The following is a 25475-nucleotide window of genomic DNA, read 5'->3' as shown; positions in this document are numbered from 1 at the left end:
TCCACTGCATGAGACAGCCTCCACACCAAATTCAAAGGGTGAAGGACGCTCAGCTCCATTAGTTGTTTTACCATCATTCAGAAGCCAACTGTGGTTTAATTCTTCCTACTTCTCCCTTTCTCCCTGGATTCAATTGGACTTGGTTCATCTTTGAATTAACCTCTTTTAATCCGTTTCCTACAAAGAAAGCAAATCCATTGTGGGTAGCTAGCTCTGCTGCTCACCACCCAGGCAGTGAAACCAAAAGGGAGGGCGATGTGGTAGCCTCAGCCCCAACACAGGGTGGTGGTAAGGGGGTGAGCACAGCAGAGGCAGTCTCGTACTATGGTCTTGAGCTCCTAGTTTGGTTCTCTGCAGTAGTGTTAATCCGCATTCGTGCGATGCTGAGTGAACTCCATGCCAACACACTGCTAGTAAACACAAGACAGTTCTGGCTGCTGTCTTAAGCCACTACCACGAGGGCTTAAGGTGGCCAAAATGAAGATTTATATAACGAATTGGTATTACGTTACATTCTGATGATGGTATGTTTTGGTTCTTGCCATCTAATCCATTAATGTACAAATATTCATAGAATGTCTACGATGTGGCACGGCGACATCCCAGAAGTTGTGAGAGGGCCATGGTATTCTTTCCTGTCCAGCTGCTTATTTTGGAATCTCATGCTTACCCTGGATAGGCGGGAATGGCTGTTGGAGGTACCGCTCGGACCGCACCGTATACCGTCCGCCCTCTGCCCCTCAGATGGGCTCCTCTGAAAGCGGCCGCCGTGGTGGCTGCAGTCGGGTAAGGGAAGCCAGGAACTAAAGGGAGACCCAAAATATGACAGGAATGTCAACTTGCATTCAGTCGCAGGGGGTACAATCCCAACTTGCTTTGAACCACCTCCAGGAAAGGTTGAAAGATATATGCCCCATCTTTCCGGGGAAAGAAACGGAGAGAGCCAGTACGCAAAGCCAATGAGGCGCGCCCTGCTCGTCACCCGTCTTGAGTGAGTCCACTCTGCGCCTTCTCAGTTCTGGCGTTTACACGCCCGCTGGTGAGAAACAGGCCCAGCAGCTCTAAGAACTACGACCGTCCTAAGGGATGAGACTTTTCACTTCTGTGGGCCGTTTACATGGATTGACATGAACTCTCTAACTGGCCAATTATTAATCTTGTCTTCACATGTTATTATGCGCATTATAGTAATTATTCTTTGTAAGAATAGTCTTTTGTGTTTGTACATGGTGCCAACCTCCGAGGCACACAATAATCTTTAGACATTTCATTAGTCCATTTTGTTCTTTTATCTAAAATGTTTTAACCCAGAAATGTAAGGGGAGAGGGAACCGACTTCTCCCCTGTAATCCTGTGGCCCTCAGGGAGGTAGGCAGTTTCTAAAGGTCTATTTTAAATGTCTTATCCTTTGGAAAGCACACAGAAACGTTTATTCCACGTTCGCTGAACTTGTTTTAATTATATCTTTCACTGGAGCAAAATGGCTCAGGTCAGAATGATTTCAGCGGTATCCACAGAGCGGAGAAGAACCATTAATTCTGGAGGTGCTTCTAAATGATACTCTACGAGAGGGCCCCTAGCAGACTTGCACAGAACGTCATATATCCCACTAACACCTATTGCTTTGGTTTTCTTTAAAATCAATTGCAGATTAAAATGTTCTACACATGTCCTCACCCGCCCCGACCTCTCCCAAGTATTTCTACTTCATGGCAATCTTAGTATCTCAGATTCTAACACAGGTTAAGCGGGACGGGACACTGTGGCAGCATTTAACTCTCTCTCGAGAAGGTCTCCTCCTCTTCAGTTACAGTTTATACTTGAGGAGGAAAAAAAGACGAGCACACATCACTGTTTCCTCCCAACAGTCAAGATCCATGCCAGGCCAACATAGGCTACTTACTGATTAAAGGAATGTAAGTGTTAATACCCCCTCTTCCCGACAGGGGCACTGCTGCATCATTGCCTAGGGACACGTCTGCTTGAAAGCTGGATGCTGATTGCATTTAAGAAAAATTAAAAAATGCAAAAAGATTACAAAGGGATAGTAGACTGAAAAACAACAGATGTTGTTATAGGTAACTAGCATAACCAGAAAAATCAAAGAGCTTCTACCTGCATATAACTCAGGGCCATATACAGCTCCAACGACGGGGCTTAATTTCCAACCTGGAGTGGAAGAGAGAAGAGTGAGCACTGAAGACTGCGCGAGGAGCACAGGGCAGAGGGTGAGCAGGGCACTGCGAGCTGGCTCCAGAGAGCCTGGCGCACAGCCCGGCTTAGCTCTGCATCACTACCTTCTTTGCAGATGCCGGCTGGGGGGTTCTAGGGAGTGGGAGGACATTTCCACAGCTGAGCATCTTTAAGCAGGACTAGCACAGTGAAGGGATAATGAGGAGCTGGGGGTGGGGGCAAGGACAGGTGCAAACTGGAGGGAGAGAAAAACTGGGAGGGACGAAGGGAGATGGGGAGGGAATGAGAGAAGGCCAAAAAAATACAAGAAATAGAAATGAGTCCTGGGCTCTGGTACAGTCTCTCTCACAGAACTGCTTAGAATGTATTCCTTCTTTTTAGAAAGAGGAGAAAGACAGACTATGTCATTCTACACCACACCGTGATGCCTTTTTTTTATATACCATCTTCACACTGTTGTTGGCTACTCTAGCTGTTATAAAAGTATCCTCTGAGCTCAAGTTTGAGCTGATCTTTGACTCCGTGTTCAGTAATACCACGCTGATGGAAATCTGGGTAAGCCAAAATCCCCTTCTTTGGGATTTACCACTGGAACCTCAGGCAAGTGAGTAAGAAGAGACACACAGGAGTAAAATGCAAGGTATGTCCCCAACTTCATGCATGTCATGGGATTTTATTTGGTAATATACATACTTAAGTTAATCAGCCATTTTAGCTAAAGTAGTACCCTTTATTTTATATAAAAAGGAAAAATGTACTACCGTCCAGTTAAGGAGAATTCCAGATGAAAACATTAATCAATAGATATTCATAGAATTTTACACATAAATAAGCAAACATGCTCCATTATTTTTCTGAAAGACTGGAGACAATATTCAAGAAAAAAAGGCATTCATTCTGAACCAATCCAATCCCCATTCATTACTTTAGGTGCTCAAAGATGATGAGCACATTATTTCACATAAAAATTGAGCAAATACCTCGGTTCAAATCCTACTGGAGTTGTAAGAACTCAATGTTCTGCAATGTCTGACAAATCATGTTATTTCAGCCAACATAAATTAAACTGCTGGCTGAGAATTCACCAGAAGGCACCTCGAATACTCTTCTCAGAAGCTTTAGCCATAAGCAGCTGTAGGTCTGTAAAGTTTGGCTCTGTTAGGCTTGAATATTAATTTAGACTAATATTTAAAAATGACTTTTTTCCTTCCTGCCAATGCCACTATTACTTAAGCATTCCCTTAAGTATAAATACACATTTTAATATTGGTATATAATGGTATGCGGCCAATAATACTTCAAATATGTTTAGTTTGGTACAATTTACAATATATTTTGACCTTTACAAAACCCAAAGAGAGAGTTAAGAAAGTTGTTGTCCCAGCAGGACAACAAGTAAATACTACACTTCTCCAGGTTTAATTTCCTAAATAATAAGCTAAGAGGGCTGGGTTTTGAAGACTTCCATAGAGTCTTCAGGTGCTAAAATTCTGTGACTGCCTATTAATGGAGACAAAAACAGTATCAGGTTAAAAAAGAATGGCCCAACGACATACAGCAAAACGAAGAGTCAAATCTAGAAGTAGAATTTCTCTCTTCTGAATTCCAGTCAGTGACTCTTTCTAGGACAGTGTTCTCCCTGGATCTAAAGGAAATTTGACTTATTTTGCTTCTCCTTCCTATTTTTTTTTACAGTGGGTTATCAAAATAACCCACTGGAAAGGCAGCAGTAATAATCTACTACAAGGCAGAAACTTGTGTTTTTGTTTTTGTTTTAAGATTTTATTTATTTGTCAGAGAGAGAGAGGGAGAGCACAAGCAGGGGGAGCGACTGACAGAGGGAGAAGCAGGCTCCCCACTGAGCAAGTAGCCCAATGTGGGACTCAATTCCAGGACCCTGGGTAGGTGACCCAAGCCAGGCAGATGCTCAACGAACTGAGCCACCCAGGCATCCCAGAAACTTGTGATAGCAGTGTTAAAAAAAAAAAAAACCAAAACAACAACAACAAAAAAAACCAAACAGAACACCAAATAAACAAACAAAAAACAAGAGATAAAGGGGAGGTGATGGTATCACATTATATACCATTGATAAAATGGGTAGGGAAAATGTAAATACACTGATTTGGACCATCCATTTGAAAAGCTGGGCTACATGTATCTACTGAAGACATACAAGAATATACTAAGATACTTGTATTTGACTTAAGACATTAAAGCACATACTATCGTATTCTAGCAGTAGAGTCAAACTTTTAAAAAGCAGCAGCAAACACCCCATTTGATTCTGGATAAAATTCCATGCAGGACGCTAAAATATACGACAGAGAAGGAGTTGCTACAAACCTCAAGACCCAACCCATGGGTTTCCTCTCCACTCCTCCCCAAGAGCCCCTGGAGCACCGCTGGCAAAACCAGTAGGCACTGCAGATCCAAATTCAGTTCTGTCCCAGGTAGATAACATGCGTCCAGATTAAGTGGACACATTTGCTTTTGTCAGGCAAAATATTCACAGGGTTCCCTTCTTATTGAGACACATGTATGAAACGCCCTCTATAGCATGCAGTCCCGGGACAGAAGATGGAAAACACATGCAAATGCGAACCATGGCTGTTATCTCTAGAGCATACCTTTAGAGGGAGAGCAAGGGATCAAGAATTATTCCACTCCTGCGCAAGAGTGGGTAGGGATCAGCAGTAAAAGTGAGCACTGGTGGGCACGTATTACAGACAAGCCTATCCTACCACAAGGAATGACAGCAGCTAAAAATGAGAGTGCCTTGGTGGGACCCCACTGCGTTAACAGGTCACCCCAAATGACGTGTTTACGCTTTGTGTATGAACTTCACCGCGACCATTATAGCTTAGTAACTGAAAAACTAAGCTTAATTCCAAGCTTTAACTTTAAAAATGCTTTAACTTTAAAAATAGGATACTAGGGCGCCTGCGTGGCTCAGTGGGTTAAGTCTCTGCCTTTGGCTCAGGTCATGATCTCAGGGTCCTGGGATCGAGCCCCACTTCATGCTTTCTGCTCAGCAGGGAGCCTACTTCCTCCTCACTCTGCCTGCCTCTGCTTACTTGTGATCTCTGTCAAATAAATAAATAAAACCTTAAAAAAAAATAGGATACTCTTCTAGTAAAGTACTTTACTATAAATTAAACTTCCATAAGACTGAAATCAAGAGATTCTTTGATTACCAGAAGTTCACTTATTAATACAAGAATAAGTGACATCCTTCTGAAGATGACTTGTAATCTCTTACCATTTGCATATGGTGTGACCATCTTCTTATTGGTCATTACACGTGCTGTAGCATTATTCACCTAAAAATATAAAGGAAAAAGAAGGGGCAGGGAGAAAGTAGACCACATTAGGGAACATGGAGTTGCTCATCCAGTAACACAGCACTCAATTTAATAAAATGTAAATTTCAGAGAACATTGATTTAAATAATATAGCAATATAAAATATTAATATATAGTATTTTAATTAAAGTGTTTATAAAATGAGGCTAACAAGAGTAAAATGCAGTTTCTTGGTCTCCAAATGGAAAACTTGGGCTAGTTTACCACCAAGTGCTCAAAAGGAAAGATCTATTTGCAAGTTCTTTGGCGATCTCGTAAACAGAAAGTCTCTGCATTATGGGAAATACGGGAAAAAGTCAATAGGAAAAAACTCTGTGCATGAACTTTGAAGTTCATTAATAAAACAGAGGCTTGCCGTACGGGTCAGGGAACAGATTTACAGGAAGAAAATAAATCTATGGATTTCACCTGTTCTAATGTTCAGCATTTTTGAGGACTGTGTAAGATTCTACTGTTTGAGGAGGGAAAAAAAAAATCAGAACTTAGAATTCCATGTTGACCATCTTCAGGACCATGGTGAATTTTTTAGACTATGTGGTCTATCCATTTAAGAATAATGTTTTCCGAAGGCCTTTACATGAGGCACTTAACTGAAAAAATAAAGCTCCGGTTTCTTTTGTTGTATGGTTCTCTTCACTCTCGTTACAGAAGTGCAGAATTCAGAGCATTCTCGGTGCTAGGTTAAGTAGGTGTTACAAAGATGGGGCCGAAGGCAAGATGAACGGAGCCTGAAGCCAGGAGATGGCAGCCCAGGGTGAAAACCAGCCAAAAGCTCTTGCAAGGAGGGTGCAGCATCACCACAGAACCTGGCTGTCTGCCGTGTGGTCAAGTCAGAGAACAGGCCAGCGTTCAGAAAAAGAATTCTAAAACATACCAAATATAAATGTCTTATTTTGCCTCTGGGGGTTTACATTAAAGTTATAATTTGTATGGTGATAAATTTGTATTATGGAAAGACCAATTTTTGGTAGAACCAGAACCCAAAAATGTCTTAACAGGTCCTTCAGGATTGGCAAGAGTGGGAATCTTCCTTTGTGAGGAAAAGAAACTCCATTTACTCTAGTTTGACCCACCAAATAATAGAAACATTTCACATTTAAAAAGAAAGAATGGGGTACAACAATGAGGACTGAGAGCATGCGGTTAGAACACACACACACAAATAAAAGAAAGAAAAAAACAATCAGTTTTGGAAAGAAGGGAGAGAGTGAAGAGCGAGGTTGTCGCAGACAAGGATTAGAATGGGGTCAGGGCTTACACTAGCCACTAGAGCAGAGTGCACCCAAGCGCTAAAAGGAAAATGGCCAGAACCAATCAGAAACCACCAGTCAGCAAGAGACCCATAGCCGCAGGTGACAGAGAGAAGGGGCAGGAGAGACAGAGGGAGAAGGACGGGGACAGAACCTGGGGCGAGAGAGCAAGAAGGCAGGGGAGAAGAGAAGAGAAAGTCAGGGGTGTCGCGGGCAGCAAAGAGAGCCGTCAAGGGCAAGGAAAGACCAGAGCTACATACAGGTTTGGGGGAGGGGAGGGGAAGTAGAGGCGGGAAGTGCATTAATAAAACCAGCCAAACTTGGAGCTCAGTAACTCTGAGTAAGATGTGCAAGGGGGAAAAATCACCATGATGTCAGTAATCAAACAGCTCAGACCGCTACAAACAACATGTACATCCAAAGTCCAGGCGGCACTACTCAAGAGCATTGAAAATAAAAGGGGGAAAGGAAAAGGAAGAGGAACAAGTCAAATCACATTTTGTAGTGTTAATGTGAGATGGCAGATGGACTTTTTCTTTCTTATTTAATTGTTTTGTAATTAACAATTGAAAAAGCTTCTTGTCTAGTGCTTGGTTTCACTTACCGCCAACGGGCACCATCGCCAGCATTGTGTATAGTTACCAGGGAAAGAGGGAGTCAAGTGAAGGGCCCTAAATGCTAAACCATTGGAAAGGGAGGGAAAAAGCAAAATATGCAGACATCTTACTCAAAATGGTGGCTTTTATATTTCATACTTTAAAAAAACTGAGAAAGGGGAAAGGAGCCAGTTAACCTTCACTGCGTTCTTAAAAAGGACTGGCAGACACCACGGGACTGCCGGGAACACGGTAGAAGCACATTTGCCAGGCAGCCGTCAGACCCTCTTGTCTGAGGATTTTATCCACCATTCCCGGTGGCAATTTGTGATAGGAAATGTACTTAAAAATGCCACGAGTTTTGGGATCTTTCTGCCCTCCCCACCACCTCTGCCGTCTTGTATTCCTTGATTATCACACGCACATGGAGGCGAACTGGCCGCCCAAGAGAGAGGGTACTGGCTGGCTCCTTGATTCATTATAGGACACAATGTCACAACTGGATCGTTTTTAGACATTTATAAAGTTAGTTTTATTTTGGCCTGATCACAGGTACTCATACGGAGTCTCGCAAACTGAAGCAAAGGAAAAAAATCAAGAGAGCAGAAAGATGAACATTTTGGAGGAAAAAAGTAAATGAGAAACAAATACACATGTACACGCACACAAGTAAATCAAAATGAGACCCCCCACCAACAACCAAAAAATAGGGAAAAGAGGACAGAAGTGTTACTTTTACACATTTTAGTGCAAGAAGGTGAAGGACACAGACACACACACACACACACACACACACATATGCATGTGTGCAGACACACACACAAGACAGGGCTTCAAATGTGAAATAAGTGAGGGAATACACAAAAAGAGAAATAAAAATATAAACCAGAAATTGAATTATTGAAGACATGCACCTCGATTTTACGGCCCTCTACCACGGTGCCGTGTAATTTCTCCCTGGCCCTGTCTGCATCAGCACTATTCTCGAAAGTTACGAACCCGAATCCCTGCATGCAGCGGGAGAAGGGGGGAAAACATGCACATCGTTATATTGAAATATTGATCTCTTGGTAAACAGAGAAATAAAAATCACAGTATGAAACTGACATCAGCATCAACCCAGCAGTACTCTCCCAAAGTCACATTTTTGGTCCATGCATATTTGGTAAAGGGAAATTAAATCCAGTAACAATATAGAACTGTAGTAGTAGTAGTAATAATAATCATAATAATAATGATAATAGCAACAACAACAGCAATAGTAATAATGATAATGTAATTAACAAGAACAATAATAAAATAAAATGTAAAGCATGTGAGGCCAGACCAAAATTAAGGTATAGAGCTACTCGGGTCAAACTCTCCCACCAAGAATCTCAACATTGTTTTAGATGTTCTGTCTCTTTCAATTTATGCTGTTAATTTACATGTCATTTTATGTAATGCTAAAAAATAATTAAAACTGTCACTCCCCAGTAACTTCTACATGAGGCCTTCCATTTAGGTGTAATCACTGCATAATGGGATTTTTAGGAGATCTCATCATTTGGCCCCACTCTGCCTGTCCTCTTATAGCAACATAATTCCTCTGGGAACAGAATAATTTAAAACACAGCCTCTGTCTAGAATTCTGTAGGGACTGGGTGTGGAAGAAGAGAGCACCCATGTTCATCTAAGCTAATGAAAATACCACTAAGCAGTGGCCAATTATGCCTTTTCTTCAACGAATTTTAAACAACCAGACCGGCACTCAGAGTAAAAATAGGTTCAGCTGAATTCCAGAGAATAGCTTATCCAAATTTGCCTAAATTACACATTTGTTGAAGCCTACATCTGCTACTAAATGTATTAGTAATTTTCCATGTAGACGGAAAAAAGGAATCAAAAGGCAGTGCGAATGAGATCTGTTAGTGCCATCAGCTGTATACTGTCCAACAGGAAAAGAATACCATAAAACAGCAATATACTTGGTCCTGAGTTAAAATTAATTTGTGCACTGTACACAAAGAAATCGTATGGAGCTTTAACTCATTGAGTGGAGAATGAAAATGCTGGAACCAGGGAGTTAACCCACCTACTCCTGCATTCACATGTATCTGAAAAGACGGTCTTGGTCATAATCGTACCATCAATGTCAAAAGCAGGATTTACTATGTATTTCTATGACTATCTCATCAAGCGGTCTATCAATTTCATCCTGCTGCTTTGTCCTCCTCCTTCCACTCTGCAACTGTAACATTTTCCCAAGCTATTCACATGTGTAGAATAGTTAATTCTTAGGATTTTCTGGGCAAGTCCCCATTTCTCAAGAGCTGCACTGTCCCTCTGGTATTCTTCTAACGTTCTACTGTACGATAACCTGGAAACCTTTGTTACTTCTTTTTACGGAAGTTCTGCTTTTGCTGCCCTCCTCGAGTCCTTCCAGATACATACAAAATGTGTCCTTAACTGAGATGGTCAATGGTGTGCATAGCTCAGTAAGATTTTAGAAAAGTGATTTCATCCTTTTGACGGATCTCATTACTTTGCATTCTACATGACTAAATGGTTGCTGAGTGGCGATCCATGGAGAATCCCAATGGAGTATCTTTACCTATAATCTGGGTATCACCACAAATATCCTGGAAAGTGCAATGCTGAGCTGACAGAAAAATGTAGATGTCTGCTGCTGGATGGAGGTGGACTGCTCCAGGTAATTGTATTAACATTTTCTTTAAAAATATAAGTATGTGGAAAATATCAATGGAAACACATTTTCAGAAACAAATTTTGATACCAACATGTTACACCACATCAACAGCTCAAGGTATACAATCTCAGGTTACTAATTAATGACATTGTGCGTTTGTCACCTACATTGGGCATCTGCTCTAGAAAGGAAGCCAGTTCTCCAATCCTGGGGCACCCTCCAATAAAAAAGTTAAGTAAACCTTTCAAGAAAGGTCACAGGTAGTGAGGAGTTTTATAGCACACTGTGGAAGTACTGTAAACTATGTTCCAACTGGTTCCCACAGCCTCATACAGATTATAAGCCTTGGGTTAAATAAACAAATGATAAATTAGGAGCTGGGTAACAAATGATGTGGAGACCAACACCTAAGGTTTTGACGACTGGCCTTATGACTGACTACCTACATCGACACACCCATACACTCACATACTAGTGTGTCTTGTAAGTACAACGGTGAGGTAGAGAAAGGATAAATCTATTGTTTTCATTTTTTAAGATTAAGAAAGTAAATCAAACTGAGGTGAGACACCCAAGCACCGACAAGGCGTTCTTCCTTCCAGGTGGCTTCTTTCCACAGCTAATGGTGAGAAAGTAAGAAATAAAGCTCTAAACCCCAAGTTCAGTATTCTATTAACCAAACTCCATTCATCCTAAAAACCCTCCTAATTTTCTTTTTCAAATCCAATTGCTAAAGGTGGTCTGTAATGCGCTGAGCACCTGCAACGCAGTGACAGCAGCTGGAAGAATTCAGGGTGGTGTCAGAAGCCAGCAGAGCTTATACTCCATAGGAAATGCTAATCAAAATGCCAAAGATAGAAAATGAACCAATCTTCACCTAGGGTAAAGGAGGAAGAAGGTCTTGCTGATGATACTCTGGGACTTCTGATAGGAAACAGAGGTAAGCAGATTTCCTTCTTTCCTTTGAAGATAAATAGACTTAGTGGTGGGCAGAACAACGCCCCGAAGTTGTCCACATCCTAATCCTTGGAACCTGTGCATGTTACCACCACCTTACCCGGCAAAAGGGATTTTGCAGATGTGATTAAATTAACGATCTTGAGATAGGGAGATTATCCTGGATTAGCCAGGCGAGCCCAGTGTAATCACAAGGGTGCTTATAAGCTAAAAGAGGGAAACAGGAGAGTGGGAATCAGAGTGCAGCAGCCTGAGAAAGAACTGGTTATTTTTGACTTTGAAGATGGAAGGGGGCTACAGGTCAAGGAAGGTGGGTCCCCTCTAGAAGCTGGAAAAGGCAAGGACTGGATTATGCCTTAGAGCCAACTGAAAGAATGCAGCCCTGCAACACTTTGGTTTTAGCTTGGTGAGACCCATTTTGGACTTTCGGGTTCCAGAACTATGTACGATAACAAATCTGTGTTTTTAAGCCACCAACTTTAAGATAATCTGTTCAGAAGCAATAGGAAATGAGCATGTATCTCTCAGAAGTCTGTGATTAGAAGTCTGTGTTTTTAGAATACTGTTCTTTAATACTTTCCTCTGTGTTGAAACTTTAGAGTTTCCGTCAACTTAACTACAATGCGGTTGCAAGAATATTAACTCAAATAAAACCTGAAAAGAAGTCTAAGGTACCATTCTGAAAATGTGCCAGGAACTGAGCTAAGGATATTCACAGATTATCCGGGCTTAAAAAGTTACTAACAGGAAAATATGCTTACATGAAATTATGTTTTAGTGTACCTCCATTCTTGGAAATCTAATTCACATTATGTTTGGTCATTTGGATCTCTTGCTTTAAAAGGAAAATTTAATTAAAAAAACCCCTCATTGTTGACATGTTTGTCTATACCAGGGCTATCTGACAGAAATACAACACAAGCCACATACATAATTTTAAATATTCTACTAGCCACATTGAAAAAGTAAAAATATATGAAAGTAATGTCAATAATATATTTAAAATATGTGCAAATACTATCATTTCAACATGGCATTAATATAAAAACATTAATGAGATATTCCTTTTTTCTGCTCAGTCTTTGAAATCATGTGTATTTTACACTGAAAGTACATCTGAATTTAGAACTTGCTACATTCCAGGTGCTCAATATGGACACTGTATGGGACAATGCAGGTCTCTATGCTTTATACTATAACCTACCGCTCTCAGTTCTCAAACTTTTTCTGTGTTAATAATTTAAATAAACCAGTTTTCCATGTGTGATTTACTCCTATCTTAGCTTGTCTTGTGAAAACTGAGGAATGGGAGTTCTATCAGGATTACGGTTGTGGTCAAAACTTCTACTAAGTGTGACAAACATTTTATCACCTGTCCTGACATCCGTTTATCATCAAGGGCCTATAGGAACCGAATAACTACGACCTTTTTAGTCTGGCCTCAGACAGCAATAAATAACAAGCAATAGGATGAGCACTGGAAAAATATTCTGAAATCTGTATAATCTTTGAGTTTTTCCATCTCAGAAAAATGAGAAAGAAAATTTACCATGTAACTTTTAAGGGAGAAATCAAAAGTGGACGTTCTCCTGGGTATGGCCAGAACACAGAAATTTAAAAATAAATAAAAGAAAAAGAAAACTAAAAACCATAAGATGGTAACAAAAAAATAAACTAAGCCCTTTGAAAATACATGCACTGTTAATTCAGTTTTACATATCATGAAAAACATTTCAACTCAGCATTTCCTATCGAATTTTACTGAAAAGCAAAGGCCTAGTTAGTGCAATTTCAAAGACAGTTTTTTGACCATATTTTGAAAGAAATAAATAATTTCCCTTTGCATGAAATCAAAATCCAGGGAAAGAGGCAAGAAATTACAGCACATTACTTGTGTCTGAGGATGGGATTAGAGGCTTTATCTGCCCTAACTCCAGCCTACACGGAAGCCTAACCCCAGTTCAGATGCCCGTCATCCCAGATATCCACATCCACCGGAGAGAAGTACTGAGAACACATGAGCTAAAAACTTGCTAGAAATGTCAGTAACGGTTGCTGCGACGTGGTCTGTGGTCCTTCAATGAACTCAATTAACAGTTGGCACTGTCTGAAGACGTGAAGAGCTCCTACACACTCAGTCTTTATGATACACGTCCCTTGGAGCAACAAGCACATCAGAAGCAGGTTGACAAAACTTTATGGAAAATATAAATGTTAGAATGTGTACGTTTCTTTACTTAGTAATATAACTCTATGTGATCATTATCACAAACAAATTGTTATGGGCTGGGTGATAGTGAACAGGATGGTGGAGAGTCATGAATGAGTCAGAGAAAGAGAAATACTGTATGATTTCACTCCTATGTGGGATTTAAGGAACAAAACAAACGAGCAGAAGGGAAAAAGAGAGAAAGAGAGAATGAGGAGAGAAGCAAATCAAGAAACAGAGACTTAACTACAGAGAACAAAGGGATGGTTCCCAGAGGGAAGGTGGGTAGGGGGTGGGTGGAAGGAGGGGCTGGGAGCGCACTTCCCCCTCCAGGTGTCATATGGAGGGCTGAAACTCTACACTGCACACCTGAAACTAGTCCCTCACTGCATGTTAACCAATTGGAATTTAAATAAAAACCTAAAAAGAGTTTTGAAAAGCAACGCCTTCTTAGTCACTAGAAGTATCTAACAGCCAATGCAAAGTCAAGATGAACTAGGTAACCATTATTTAGAATTCTGCTTAAGATTCTGTGTGAGAAAAAAGACTGGAAGGAAATGCAGGAGATTATTAGTGAATATGCTCTTTTAATGAACTATTTATGCTTTTTTGGGGGAGTCTGGACATGAAAAATCACGTTTTTCTTTTATAATGGTTTTGAAAAGGGTGCTTTTAAAAAGTTGTTACTCAAAGGATCTATAAGGAGGGGCAATACAATTTATCGTTCAAACTGGAGCACTTTGGGGGAGGAAGGGGACATTAATAATTATGCTAAGAAAAGGGCTAGAGACTGAGACTATTCTGGATAAACCAGGACATATGGTCACGCTACCAATATATTCTCTTTCATTGTTTACAGCAATACATTGTTATGATTGGTGACATCTGGGGAATCAGTAAAGTTACACATATCAGTATAATCATTTTCTAGATTCTGTTTGAGTATATTCCTTCCATTTTTTGGCAGGGGTAGCATTTTTCATCATACATCCTAAGTGAACATTTTCAAAATGAGAGCCTACCTTTGTTTTAGTTAATCATAGAAAATTAGATAGGACTTATTTTGTATTTTAAAAGGAGTATGGGTTTAAAACAATATTTTTAAAAAATCACATGAAATAATTTAAGTATATATTTTTGCATGTGTATGATTCTAAATGATATACATTCATCCCATAATCTAGGAAAACCAAATCTAGACTAGGAAGGTCAAAGACAAAAAAGGAAGATACTCAGCAATTTTTTCAGGCAAGCTGAAAAAGTAGACTGCTGGCAAGCCAGGGTGGGAGGGATGGGGCGGGCAAAGCAGCACGACCGTGCTCACCTGTGTTTTTAAGTGAGAATGTTCTAAAACCATAGGCTGAGTGTCTCATTATAAAAAAGAAGACACGTTGCTTTTTTGCTTTGGAGGCCTGTGGTTATCTGTTTCACTGATAACTGTTTTACATGTTAGTATCACTTATCTCAGATTTATTTTGTGACTCATTTTTCAATTACTGCTTCAAAAAAAATTCAATAAAGCTAATTTTTGGACAGAAAAGCACTCAGTTCAAAGACCGAGCAACACTAAAGTGAAGAAAAGCACCACTTATGTCTCCTTATCGCTGGTTCCTTTCAAGACATGTTGTAATTTTATAGTCAACCAGAAACACAGGAGGAATGAGAAAATAAACTTAATTTACAAAGAGAAAAGTACTCTTTAATTTATGTGAGGAGGATCCCAGAAGAGGCCCCTGGGTTTTGACTCCAAAATAAACCTCTGTTAACGCATTTCCAGAACAGTTCCCGGGGAACCGTTCCAGGAGAGAACTTTAGGTGACAGTTAAGAAGGACAAAGGATGCAGACAGATTTTGTATCAGTCCCTGAAGGCAGATCCGGGCAATTCTGAATTCGGTGCTTTGTTTTAAGATCCACTGCCAATGAGTACACAGTCTGTCTACTCTTTAGCACCGCAAAGGAAAAGGGGCAGTGAAGACCCAGAATTTTACTGTGGGGAGCAGCATAGGCTTTTAGATGCCCTAAAGAGAAAAGGGAGGCGTGTGTCATTTATACATGAAAATTACAGGGAGAAGCAACTGAATCGGGAAATTAAACAATTTTTGGCAGTAGGCAAATCTTTGAAGTCAATGAAAGGAGCCTTAAGAAAGATCGATTTCCTTTGCTTCACAAGAATTCAATCCAATTCTTTTCTTGGTAAGGAGCAAGGCCCCAGAGCCTGATGAAACCATACTGGGCGTGTACTTTTTGGGGTGTACTTAACAACAGCTCAAGTGCATACACTTAGAATTAAAAACGTTTAGACTACGACTTTGGATAAACAGTGTCGCATAGAATGCGACATGCACTTCTGATCTCTAAACCACTGTCATTTTCCACCTTGGATCTAAAAAGCTCCCCCAAAAATAAAAGCCAAGGGCCAGAAATCCACTGTGAAGAAACTACAAGCATAAATAGTTTTACTGGTTACAGGTTGAACATATTTTACTTTAAAAATACTTACCAAGTTAAGTGCTGGAGAAAGTTCTGTATAGGCATGTTAATCTTTTTTTGTTTTAACTGAAAACTGGAAGCTTAGAGTATAATTACCTCTTTAATAATTAACAAAGAATTATTATTATAATCAGAATTAAACACTATCAGTGATGATGAATTCTATAAAGGAAGGGAATAATCAGGACCATTAGAAGAGTACATACATTTGTGCTAGTTTAGATGGGGCAGGAGGTACCTGTAATTCTGTAGGTATATGCTATTAATTGTCAGGGTAGGGTGAATTTGGAGTGGGAAATTGAAGAGCTAAGTATTCACTCATTTATTTGCTTTATTTAGCTTTTCTCAAATTATATTCTTAGAGATTTAATTATAGCCAAGGGGTAACTTGCGAAGTTCAGGAGAGATAACCAAATGAAAAATTAACTCAAAAATGGTTCCACACTAAAAATGCAAGTAGAAGTGAACACAGCAAGGTAAATATTTACAAGCCTGACCACGGTTGGTTATGTCTGTGGCAGGCATTCCGTTTGTTGAGGAGGAAGAAAACTGTTGAATGAAACTGTGAAATTCGGTTCATTAAATATTTTTTCACACCACTGTAATACTTCATCATTCTCTCCTTCCTAAAATCACTGCTGCTTATTTTAGTGTATGGAAATTCGAAATCATACAGATTGGGAATTTAAAGTAGTCAATTATTAGGGGGAAATCAGTTTTAATTAGAACGTTCAGTTCTCATACAGAACACACTTCGAAGACAGTACATATATGGAATTGTGCACTGTTACTACTTTCATTCCGATGCCAAAAAAACCCCAGCTCACTATTTGAAACGGAAGGGACTCTATATCCCGAAGCTTACCTCTCTGGGTAGAACTCAGAGGAGGAAATCAGCTTACAGTGAATTCCTGAGTCACTATTCCCTGTTTTTACGCCTTGTCGAATTTATTCAAAAGAGAGAGCAAGTCAACTGAGGAACTGAAATATTACATTTGTTCTAAGTATGTCATTTCAAAGTCTGATTTTTAAAAGCGGAATTCACAATAGAATTCTCATAGAATTTCACCCGAGTCTTCTCTCTTTTCCTTCAAAATAAGCTGGTGAGGGCGATTTTGTCCGAGAAAGGGCGGGTGTCTCCCGCTCCTGACCTCCCTTCTCACACTGGTCTTGCTCCTACCCCCACCCCTTCACTCCCCCAACTGATGTATCAGGATAAAGACGGGCCATGTGGTTGCTTAGTTTTAGAGATAATCTGATCCAAGCCAGGTAGGTTGGGATACTTTCCGCAGGCTTGAAAAACCGCTTTAAATTTTCTGATTCCTTGCTATTTAAAACAAAACTAAAAAGAAGCCAGGCACACTTAATACTGAGAGGGAGCTTACCTTAGAGCCACGTTCATTAAAGATTATTTCTACATCTAGGATTTTGCCAAACTGCTGCAGAGACAAAAATAAAAAACATTTATTCCTGGTCAGCTTTTTGACCACATACTTTATTCTCTCCTGAAAAAGGCACAGGTTTTTTTTATTTTTTAACTACTTATTCAACCTCCATGTTTCTCCTTGTTGGCAAGTCCCAACACCAGTTCTGATCTTCCCTTGTCAATAAGCCGACAAGGCCTCCTGTTTCACTCCTTTTTCAGTTCGCCCACTCATACGTCACCCACCTCTACCTGGCAGGAGCCGTTCCCGGAACACCCTCACAGTGTTACCCTTCGGGTACTTCCTCAGGGACAAGAACCGGGGCTTTTCCTAACTACGTGTTTAATATTTTAAATGTCTCTGTTTTTAAGAAGCAAATCCTAAGCACAAAGATAAACTAGTGAAGGCTGTTTTTCTTTTTCTTCTTCTTAATTTTTTTAATTGATAAAAGTAAACCATATTCACTGCAGAAGTCAGGAAATACAGATACATAAAAAGGAAAAGAGGAAACAGAGAACGAAGATCGTCTGCACACCTACCATCTCCCCATTCTGGTTCACAGCCTTTGTCTTTTTCTTACGCTTTTCCTTACGTATACTTGATTAAGGACATATTTCCATGTAAAGGAAATATGTAATTTTTTTTTTTAATGTGCTAGACAGCCTTCCAAGCCATTAACTCTACAGTGTGTTCTAATTTCTACAGACTACATGCTATTTTCCATCGTACTTAAACATTCATGGACATTAGACATGATTTCATTTATTTGCCATTTTAATATTTCCGCACTGAATGTCATCAAGAACATTTTAAGTAATAACTCTGATTTGTAATTAATTAAATATTTTAACCTTTGGGAACAAGCTAGAAACACCAAACCTAAATAACTGGGTTAGTGGCAGCTCAACGGCTAACTGGAGGGGCGCGCAGTCACAGCGGTTACACAGCAGAGACGTGGAGAAGGTGACAAGCCAGCCTGTTTGCCTCAATGCTTGGATCAACTGAATGGGAGGGATGCATAAGAAATCTCCAGGGATCTTTCTGCCCCCACTTTCCTCGGAGTACTGGCCTCAAAGACCCAGTGATCTCTTTGACTTGGATTTTAAATCAGAATTTGGGAAATGTTAAAACACTAAAAAAATGAAAAGAGCAAAACAGATCATGCTTTCTCACTGGGCTGAATCATTACTATCTTTTTCAGAAAACATGTACTAAGAGCCCATGTTTTCTAGAGTAAGGCTTCTGGGCTTGATTCCAGTTTCATCATTTAACAGAACATTAGGAAATTAAAGGAGAGAAGAAAATGTCTTATTTTAGGTAGGGGGGGATTTAATTTTATTTCTATGCCTATCCAAATGACTAAGATTGGAATGGTGTTTTAGAGTTTTCCTTTTACATTCTCTAATGCGTCTTTATACCGTCCTGCTAGGGTTAGGACTGCCTTCCTTTAATGGTTAAGGAAAATGCGGCTGAAGGAAGTCACTGGTCAAGTTCACACAGCTAATAAAACAAAGCATGGAATCCTTGCTCTACACCGCTGCTGGTGTCCTTCCGAGGGATAGGCGCTAACCAGGCAGGAGACAGAGCAACCACCGTACCAGGTATCCCTTGTGAGGAACAATTTCTTTTTTCTTTTTTTTTTTTTTCTTTCTGGATGTAGCAGTCTTATAGGAAAGTCCTAATACATTTCAAGAAATCACTGATTAACTCGCCTAGGCAGATCTTCAACGGATACAATTTTTCTGACCTGAGAGAAAACACACTTGTGACAGATGAGAATATACTCCATTTTCCCTGATCTCCAGAGACTAGGACTCCATATAATCTCTGATAATTCAGTAGAGAACCTCATAACTCCTACTCCTGGGAAACTTCTTTTTAAATATAACCTCAATTCTTGAAGCTGCCCTTTATATATTCTGTTGTTTTCTCTTCTGGAGAGATGAGTTGGCTACCTTTTTCTGTGTAAAGTCTTTCCTAGTACTTCAAGAATGTTATTAAAACTCAATGCTGGCCTTGGCTTCGGTACAAAAAACACTCCAAGTACTCAGCTGTCAGTGACAAAATTTTGCTCCAGCGTCTTGTCGCCATGACCAGGACTTCACGCAGGGCGCCTGTTTCCCGACAGAGCACCACACAGCAACAGCCATGACGGTTTTTTAAAAACCATGATCTCTTGTTTCTAGTTCAAGTTAAGAGCTTGCTCAAATGAAATCTGGCAACAGCGCATATGCCCGGAAAAAACCCAAGACTTCCAGCAATCATTCACTTTCTAGTAACTTAAATTTTTGCTGTTATACTATGTTTTCATGATGGTGATTTCGGGAGGAAGGGGAAGCTGGCAGAATCCATCAGGGTAGCGAATCAAACACCTACACCTGATTTTAGATACTGGTCTTGATGCTGCTAAATTACAAGGAGGGAAGTAAAAACAAAACACAGGTACTATCCGCTTCAGACACTAGGTCACTGAACTTGTAACACTCTGAAAAGGATTACTGTCTTTGTCCTGATTTTAGTACTGAAAGGCTCACGCCCCAAGAGACCCCTCGGTCCCAGGCAAACCAGGTGGCACAGTCACCTCCTGGACGTGAGAACCTGCAAGGTCCACATCTAGAATGACAGGAGTGACAGCGCTAGGTGACAGAAGTCCCTGAAGACCAATGAAAACACTGACTCACCTTAGGATCTCTCTCAATCTATGCACAGTCTTATCCTAAAGTCTTAATGACTTATTAAAGTATACTGGCCGGATTAAATTGTATACCCACGGAAGAACTCCATAGACTTACCCCAAACATCTGTCGGAGGTCAGGGTCCCGGAAGCGGAAGGGAATATTAGAGACATGCAGCCGTTTAGGGGTGGATTTGCTCTCTGAGTTCTCACTACTTTGTGTCTGTGACTGCTGGCCATCTGTCTGGGCTCCCCCTTCCGTCTGCTAAAGCGAAGAAACAGACAACATGGAGCGAAAAATAAATAGATTACTTCACAAGAATTCTGTAAAATTAAGGCCCCGCCCAACCCCACATGTTCTTAAACAATTCTCAAAGCGTCTTTAAGCAAAAATTAGAGTTGTCCCTTCACAGGGAAAAAAACAAAACCAAGCATGATACCTTGTGCAAATTACTATCATTTATACTTCGAGTATTTTTTTAAAAAGATTTTTATTTATTTATTTGACAGAGACCACAGGTAGGCAGAGAGGGGGGAAGCAGGCTCCCTGCCAAGCAGAGAGCCCGATGCGGGGCTCAATCCCAGGACCCTGGAACCATGACCCGAGCCGAAGGCAGAGACTTTAACTTACTGAGCCACCCAGGTGCCCCTCAAGTATTATGAATATTTACAGAACATTAATGAAATGGGAGAAAAGAGGAAAACTAAGTGACCTGCCCAAGACCACGTGGAGATCCATTAGATATGAAAGATACCAAAACTGAAGACATAAAAATGGTACCATTATTCTTCAATTCTTAGTGCAGTTTTCCAGTTCTGAGATCTTTCTATTTTGAAAGTGAAGAGTCTGTTGTATGTAGTTGAGGTCACTGCATTTTTGGTTTATCATTTTAGGAAATAAGGGAATATCTGAATGTTTCATTCCCTCTATTAGTTCAAGAGTTTATGACTATGGGGTCACCAAAGTATCCCAACATTATTCCTGATGAGGAGACACCTAATGACAATGGGCATTTGGCTTCAACCTGAAGGAGCGTCTGCTCTGAAACCCATCAGCACTCTCCTCTGAATCCATGTGATTGCACCTGACAAACCCGGCTGACGTCAGCCCAGGGACCCCCAGGCTCCTGCAGCCCAGAGCAAGGCTCCATTTACAAAATCTGCTGGGAGAGGCTTTATGAGTCCAGCATAACCTACTGGACAATGTAAACACTGGGTCTATGTACCCCCACAGTGAAAGGGCACATGTAAGCATGGGTGTACTTTTAACCCTCAATCTCTTTTGCAACACGGCAGGCTTTTTTTCCTCTCGATAAATCCTCAAAACAGTTGTGACAGAGAGAAACACTTTCGACAAACATCCAACAGGTGTGAAACATTCTAGGTATTCAAAACACATTTATTTTAAAGTATTCATCTGGCAATTTAGGACCCTTATGTTTTCACTATTCCCTGTAAGGTACACACCAAACTGGAGGGCTCGCGGAGCTGATTAAACCAAGAATGGGAACTCACTGTTCTTAGTATCTCGAGTGAGTTACAACTGAGTCCCTAACGAATTCTTCTGCGTGACGCAGAACAGAGCCCTCCCTTTGACCCAACCTTCAAGTCAAAGAAACTGTGAATCACAGATACTTTTGGCTCAGAGATATTACCAACCATCTCGAAATGGAGTTTGAGACTTTAAAATACAAAGGATAATCAGGAATAAACCCGGAATGAATGCTAGCTTTTCAAGTGTCAGTCGAAGTGATGGCAGCTTTTATCTCCTTCCATTCAGGCCTTGCAGATGGCTTAAATGTGCAATGATTCATTTGATACAAAAATAGCAGAAAAGGGAAGAGCTATGAAGCAATGTTCTGCGAAAGTGTAAGGTTTTCAATCATCAATTTGGGCACAATGCAGACTAAACAAAACAAGTCCATTCGAAGACGAAACTCACTAAGTTACTGAAACAGCATCAGGGACACCAAAGCAATAAGCAGTAAAGTATAAGCATCGACTACAACTAATGACCACCCCAGCACCTTCAGACTCACCTCTTACATCTCACAGCTGGAGCCAAAGTTTAAAACCACCAGATCTGACCTGCAGGATGTCAGTGCATCACTCTGATAAAAAGTCACCAGTTTTATATATAACTTACCCATGTAGTTCATACAATGAAGTGGCAGGATAAATGAAACTGATTATTTCAAAGTATGTTGCCCAACGTACTTGTCACTTCAGGTTTTTATGGCCTTGAAGACACAATTTAAGCAGGATAGAAGCCAGATTGGATCATTTTCTGCCTTGTAGTGAAAACCTACATTTTAAGTTTTCTTCTTATTTAAGTAATCTCTACACCCAATGAGGGGCTCGAACTTAGGTCCCCAAGGTCAAGAGATGCACGCTCTTCCCACTGAGTCAGCCAGGTGCCCCCGCACATCTACATTCTTTAAAAGTACTAAATCTTTAACTCTAAGGACACTTGGCAAGTTGGAAAAGTAAATTATCATTTCCAAAATTCTCAAGTCTTCTGACTTACTATATGTTTCAAAAGTGCAATTTAACATACATATATAAAAACACAGAAATCAGAAGCATGAATGAATGTTCACAAAGAAAATATACCCAAGTGAACTATCAAATCAGATAGCAACAGAACCCCAGGACACCTTAGTCACTGTCCCCTTGTGAAAGGGGCCCCACTGCCCCAACTTCTAATTCAATAGATTAATTTGGCTGTTCCTGAACTGGAACAAAACAAAACAAAACAAAGAAATTAAAGAAAAAGAAAAGAAAAGGAATTATACAGTATGTACTCTGTTGTATTTGTCTTCCTGATGCATTCTGTTTGTCTAATACACATACCTACGTTGTTGTAATTCACCCATTCTTCTTTCATTTTATAAACATAGAGGACTTACTGGAGTTGCTTCCAGTTTTAGGGTATTAAGGATAATGTTCCTGTGAATATCCTTGCTACATTCTCGTCTTTCGGTGCAAATAGCCATTTCTGTTGGGTACACATGCACATAGGAGTGGATTTGTTGGATTTAGGACACACACTAAGTTCAGCCTTACCAGATATCACCAGTTTTCCCAGTGGCTGTATTGACTTATTCTCGGCTACGGATGGCTGTGAGAGTTCTATCTGCTCTCAGTATTCTCATTTTCATTGTAAAAATCATGGTGGGAGGCAGGGGCACCATATTGTGGTTTTAATTTGCGTTCTTCTCTTTAAACTTCAGATCCTTCCTGCTTTCCACTTAAGAGAATTTTGTTGAAAAGCGGGAACTCCCTGTGAAATTGCAACTATTTCTTCAGCCCATACTACATCATAGACCCTCCTGTAAACCTTTTAATAACACTTATACTTTATATAGTGTTTACTATTTGCCAAACACTGGCCTACACATTTTATGTCTTTTAATTAATATAATTCTTAACAACAAACCCCAAGAGTAGGTACTGTTTCTTTTTTAAACGTGAGAATGTAGGAGGTACTATTTTTTACCCCATTTTTCAGATGAGGAATCTGAAAACCAGAAAGCCTGCCTAAGTTCTGAATCAGGGGTTTAAACAAAGGTAGGTTGGCCCTAGAGCATATGGTCTTAACCACTAGGTCATGTTGGAATGTATATGCACTTTTATCTTCTCTAATCCTCACAATAATTTACAAGGCAGGCACTATTACTACCCCAATGGACAGAGGCAGAAAGTAAGACACAGAGAGGTGAAGCAGGTGCCCAAGGCCCCATTAAGTGGCAGAGCAGCAACTGAAAACCAGGTGGCTTTCATGTGCCAGCCTCCTGCCCAGCATGGCACCCACACTTACTCCTTCCCATTAGAAGGGAGAACACATGTGGATCCCACTCTTTCTCAGGACCCTCATGGGCAGAGCAAGACCTCCCCTGGGGTGCAGGCAGGCATGGGGTAAGACAAGGAAAGCTGTCCAAGAATGACATATATCCTATATTTTGAGGGAAGAGAAACAGGGCAGGCCACAAAGGGAGGAAAAATAAGACTAAGACAACGGGTAAAGGCACACTGGCACTCACAGGAAAACAGCCAGACAGCTACTAAACGGATACTCAAAGGCGCTGAGCAGCAGATTTCTGCCCATAGTGGACATAGGAATATGAAATACACATTGGAGGTGCCTGGGTGGCTCAGTCAGTTGGGCGTCTGCCTTCGGCTCAGGTCATGATCCCAGGGTCCTGGATGGAGCCCTGCATTGGGCTCTCTGGGGAGCTTCTCCCTCTCCTCCTTGCCTGTGCTCTCTCATTATCTCTGTCTCTCTCTCTCAAATAAAATCTTAAAAAAATAATAATAAAGGAAATATACACTGAATGTAATTAAACGAGATACTTCCCCATTTGACACCCCCAACTTTAAGTTTGCCTCAATATCAACTACTAATTGTTGAAATACATCAGACAGAAGAAGTAAGGAGTTTTTAGGCTGTATCTTTTTTTTTTTTTTTTAAAGGCTGTATCTTTGGCAAAGTGGACAGCAGAACTGTTTGTTCTGAGAAAAATCTCAGTGTACACTACTGGTTTGCTTTATTTTCTATTGTTAGCTACTGAGACACTTTACGGACTATATAAACAACCTCCCAAGGTTCTGTTCTTCCCTTCTGTGGTCATTTTCTGACCTAATTTATTCGCTGGGCAGGGGATGAAACAGAAGAGGCTGGAGTCTGTGCGCCGCAAGTTTACGGCAAGGGCTGCCCGTGGCACCGCTGATGCAATCTTGGGACTAGTGGCTATGTATCTTTTTAAACAATCTGGCTGCCCCAGTGAGGTCTAGCTATCTGTCCACATGGCAGAGGAGCCTGGAGCTTTTTACAACGAGAAGCAAATCAGATTTATAAGTCTCAAAGCCTCATTCTAGAAATGAAAACTAAAAATGTCTTGGTTTAATGAACTCACACTTTTAAAATTCCTAGAACTGTGAAGTGGATTAATTTTCTGACTTCTCTACGAAACAGTGGCAATATTTCCACTATGGAGTGTGAAAAGAGTGTTCTGGGCAATATGAGATGAAATATTACTTTCCAAGTCTCTATCATAGTAACATTTAACACATAATCTGTGATAGTAAGGAATCTCTTGATAAATTCAGAAATAATATACTTTGATTTATGGATTTTCTTCAATATTGATTTTCTTCAATATGTATTCCTTTTGTTTTCTGAGATGACTTCATTTCTTATTTTCACCTCTGTGAGGCTGAAGAGGAAGAAGAAGAAATTTCATTCACAGCAAACTTCTTGAGAATCAGATTCATGTCTGAAAACATCTACTAAATTAATCCATGTCAATGACAGCTTGGGTATCTAGGTTGAAATTCTAGGTTAATTCTAGGTTGAAAAAAATTCCTTTAGAATTTTGAAGGCAGCTCTAAAGCGTTGTCTAGTTTTCCATGTGGCTGTTCAGAAACCCGAAGGCATTCTTTCCTCCCATTCTCTCCGGTTTGGAGACTGTCCAGGGTGTCTAGTGTGCTATAATTTCATAATGATATCCCTTAATGTGAGTTTGTTTTATTCTGATCTATTTTGCTGGTACTTCTGTAGTCTCTTTTAAATTGAAAATTAATGTCCTTCAGTCCTGGGAAGTCTTCTTGAATTCTTTTGCTGATGA

At 40.3% G+C, this 25475-nt stretch overlaps 1 protein-coding gene across 23 annotated transcripts in view; it reads right to left on the bottom strand.

Annotated features, from left to right (window-relative positions):
- RBFOX2 (RNA binding fox-1 homolog 2) overlaps window positions 1-25475 on the bottom strand; it is a 272051-nt gene that overhangs the window by 19444 nt on the left and 227132 nt on the right. For 11 of the 23 annotated variants that reach the window (XM_059402112.1, XM_059402107.1, XM_059402111.1 and 8 more), the window contains 7 exons: window positions 19967-20113; window positions 17136-17189; window positions 8319-8411; window positions 5456-5516; window positions 2116-2169; window positions 1904-1996; window positions 671-815 (listed from right to left, as the gene is read on the bottom strand). In XM_059402112.1, the coding sequence (XP_059258095.1) occupies window positions 671-815; window positions 1904-1996; window positions 2116-2169; window positions 5456-5516; window positions 8319-8411; window positions 17136-17189; window positions 19967-20113 (647 nt within the window). The remainder of the gene's footprint in view (window positions 1-670; window positions 816-1903; window positions 1997-2115; window positions 2170-5455; window positions 5517-8318; window positions 8412-17135; window positions 17190-19966; window positions 20114-25475) is intronic. The other 12 variants (XM_059402109.1, XM_059402123.1, XM_059402118.1 and 9 more) reach the window with 7 other exon arrangements.

This window comes from Mustela nigripes, chromosome 6 (genome assembly GCF_022355385.1).
Source record: "Mustela nigripes isolate SB6536 chromosome 6, MUSNIG.SB6536, whole genome shotgun sequence".
NCBI classification, from domain to species: Eukaryota; Metazoa; Chordata; class Mammalia; order Carnivora; family Mustelidae; genus Mustela; species Mustela nigripes.
The sequence above is the reverse complement of the archived record's forward strand: the minus strand, read 5'-3'. Positions and strand labels throughout refer to the sequence as shown.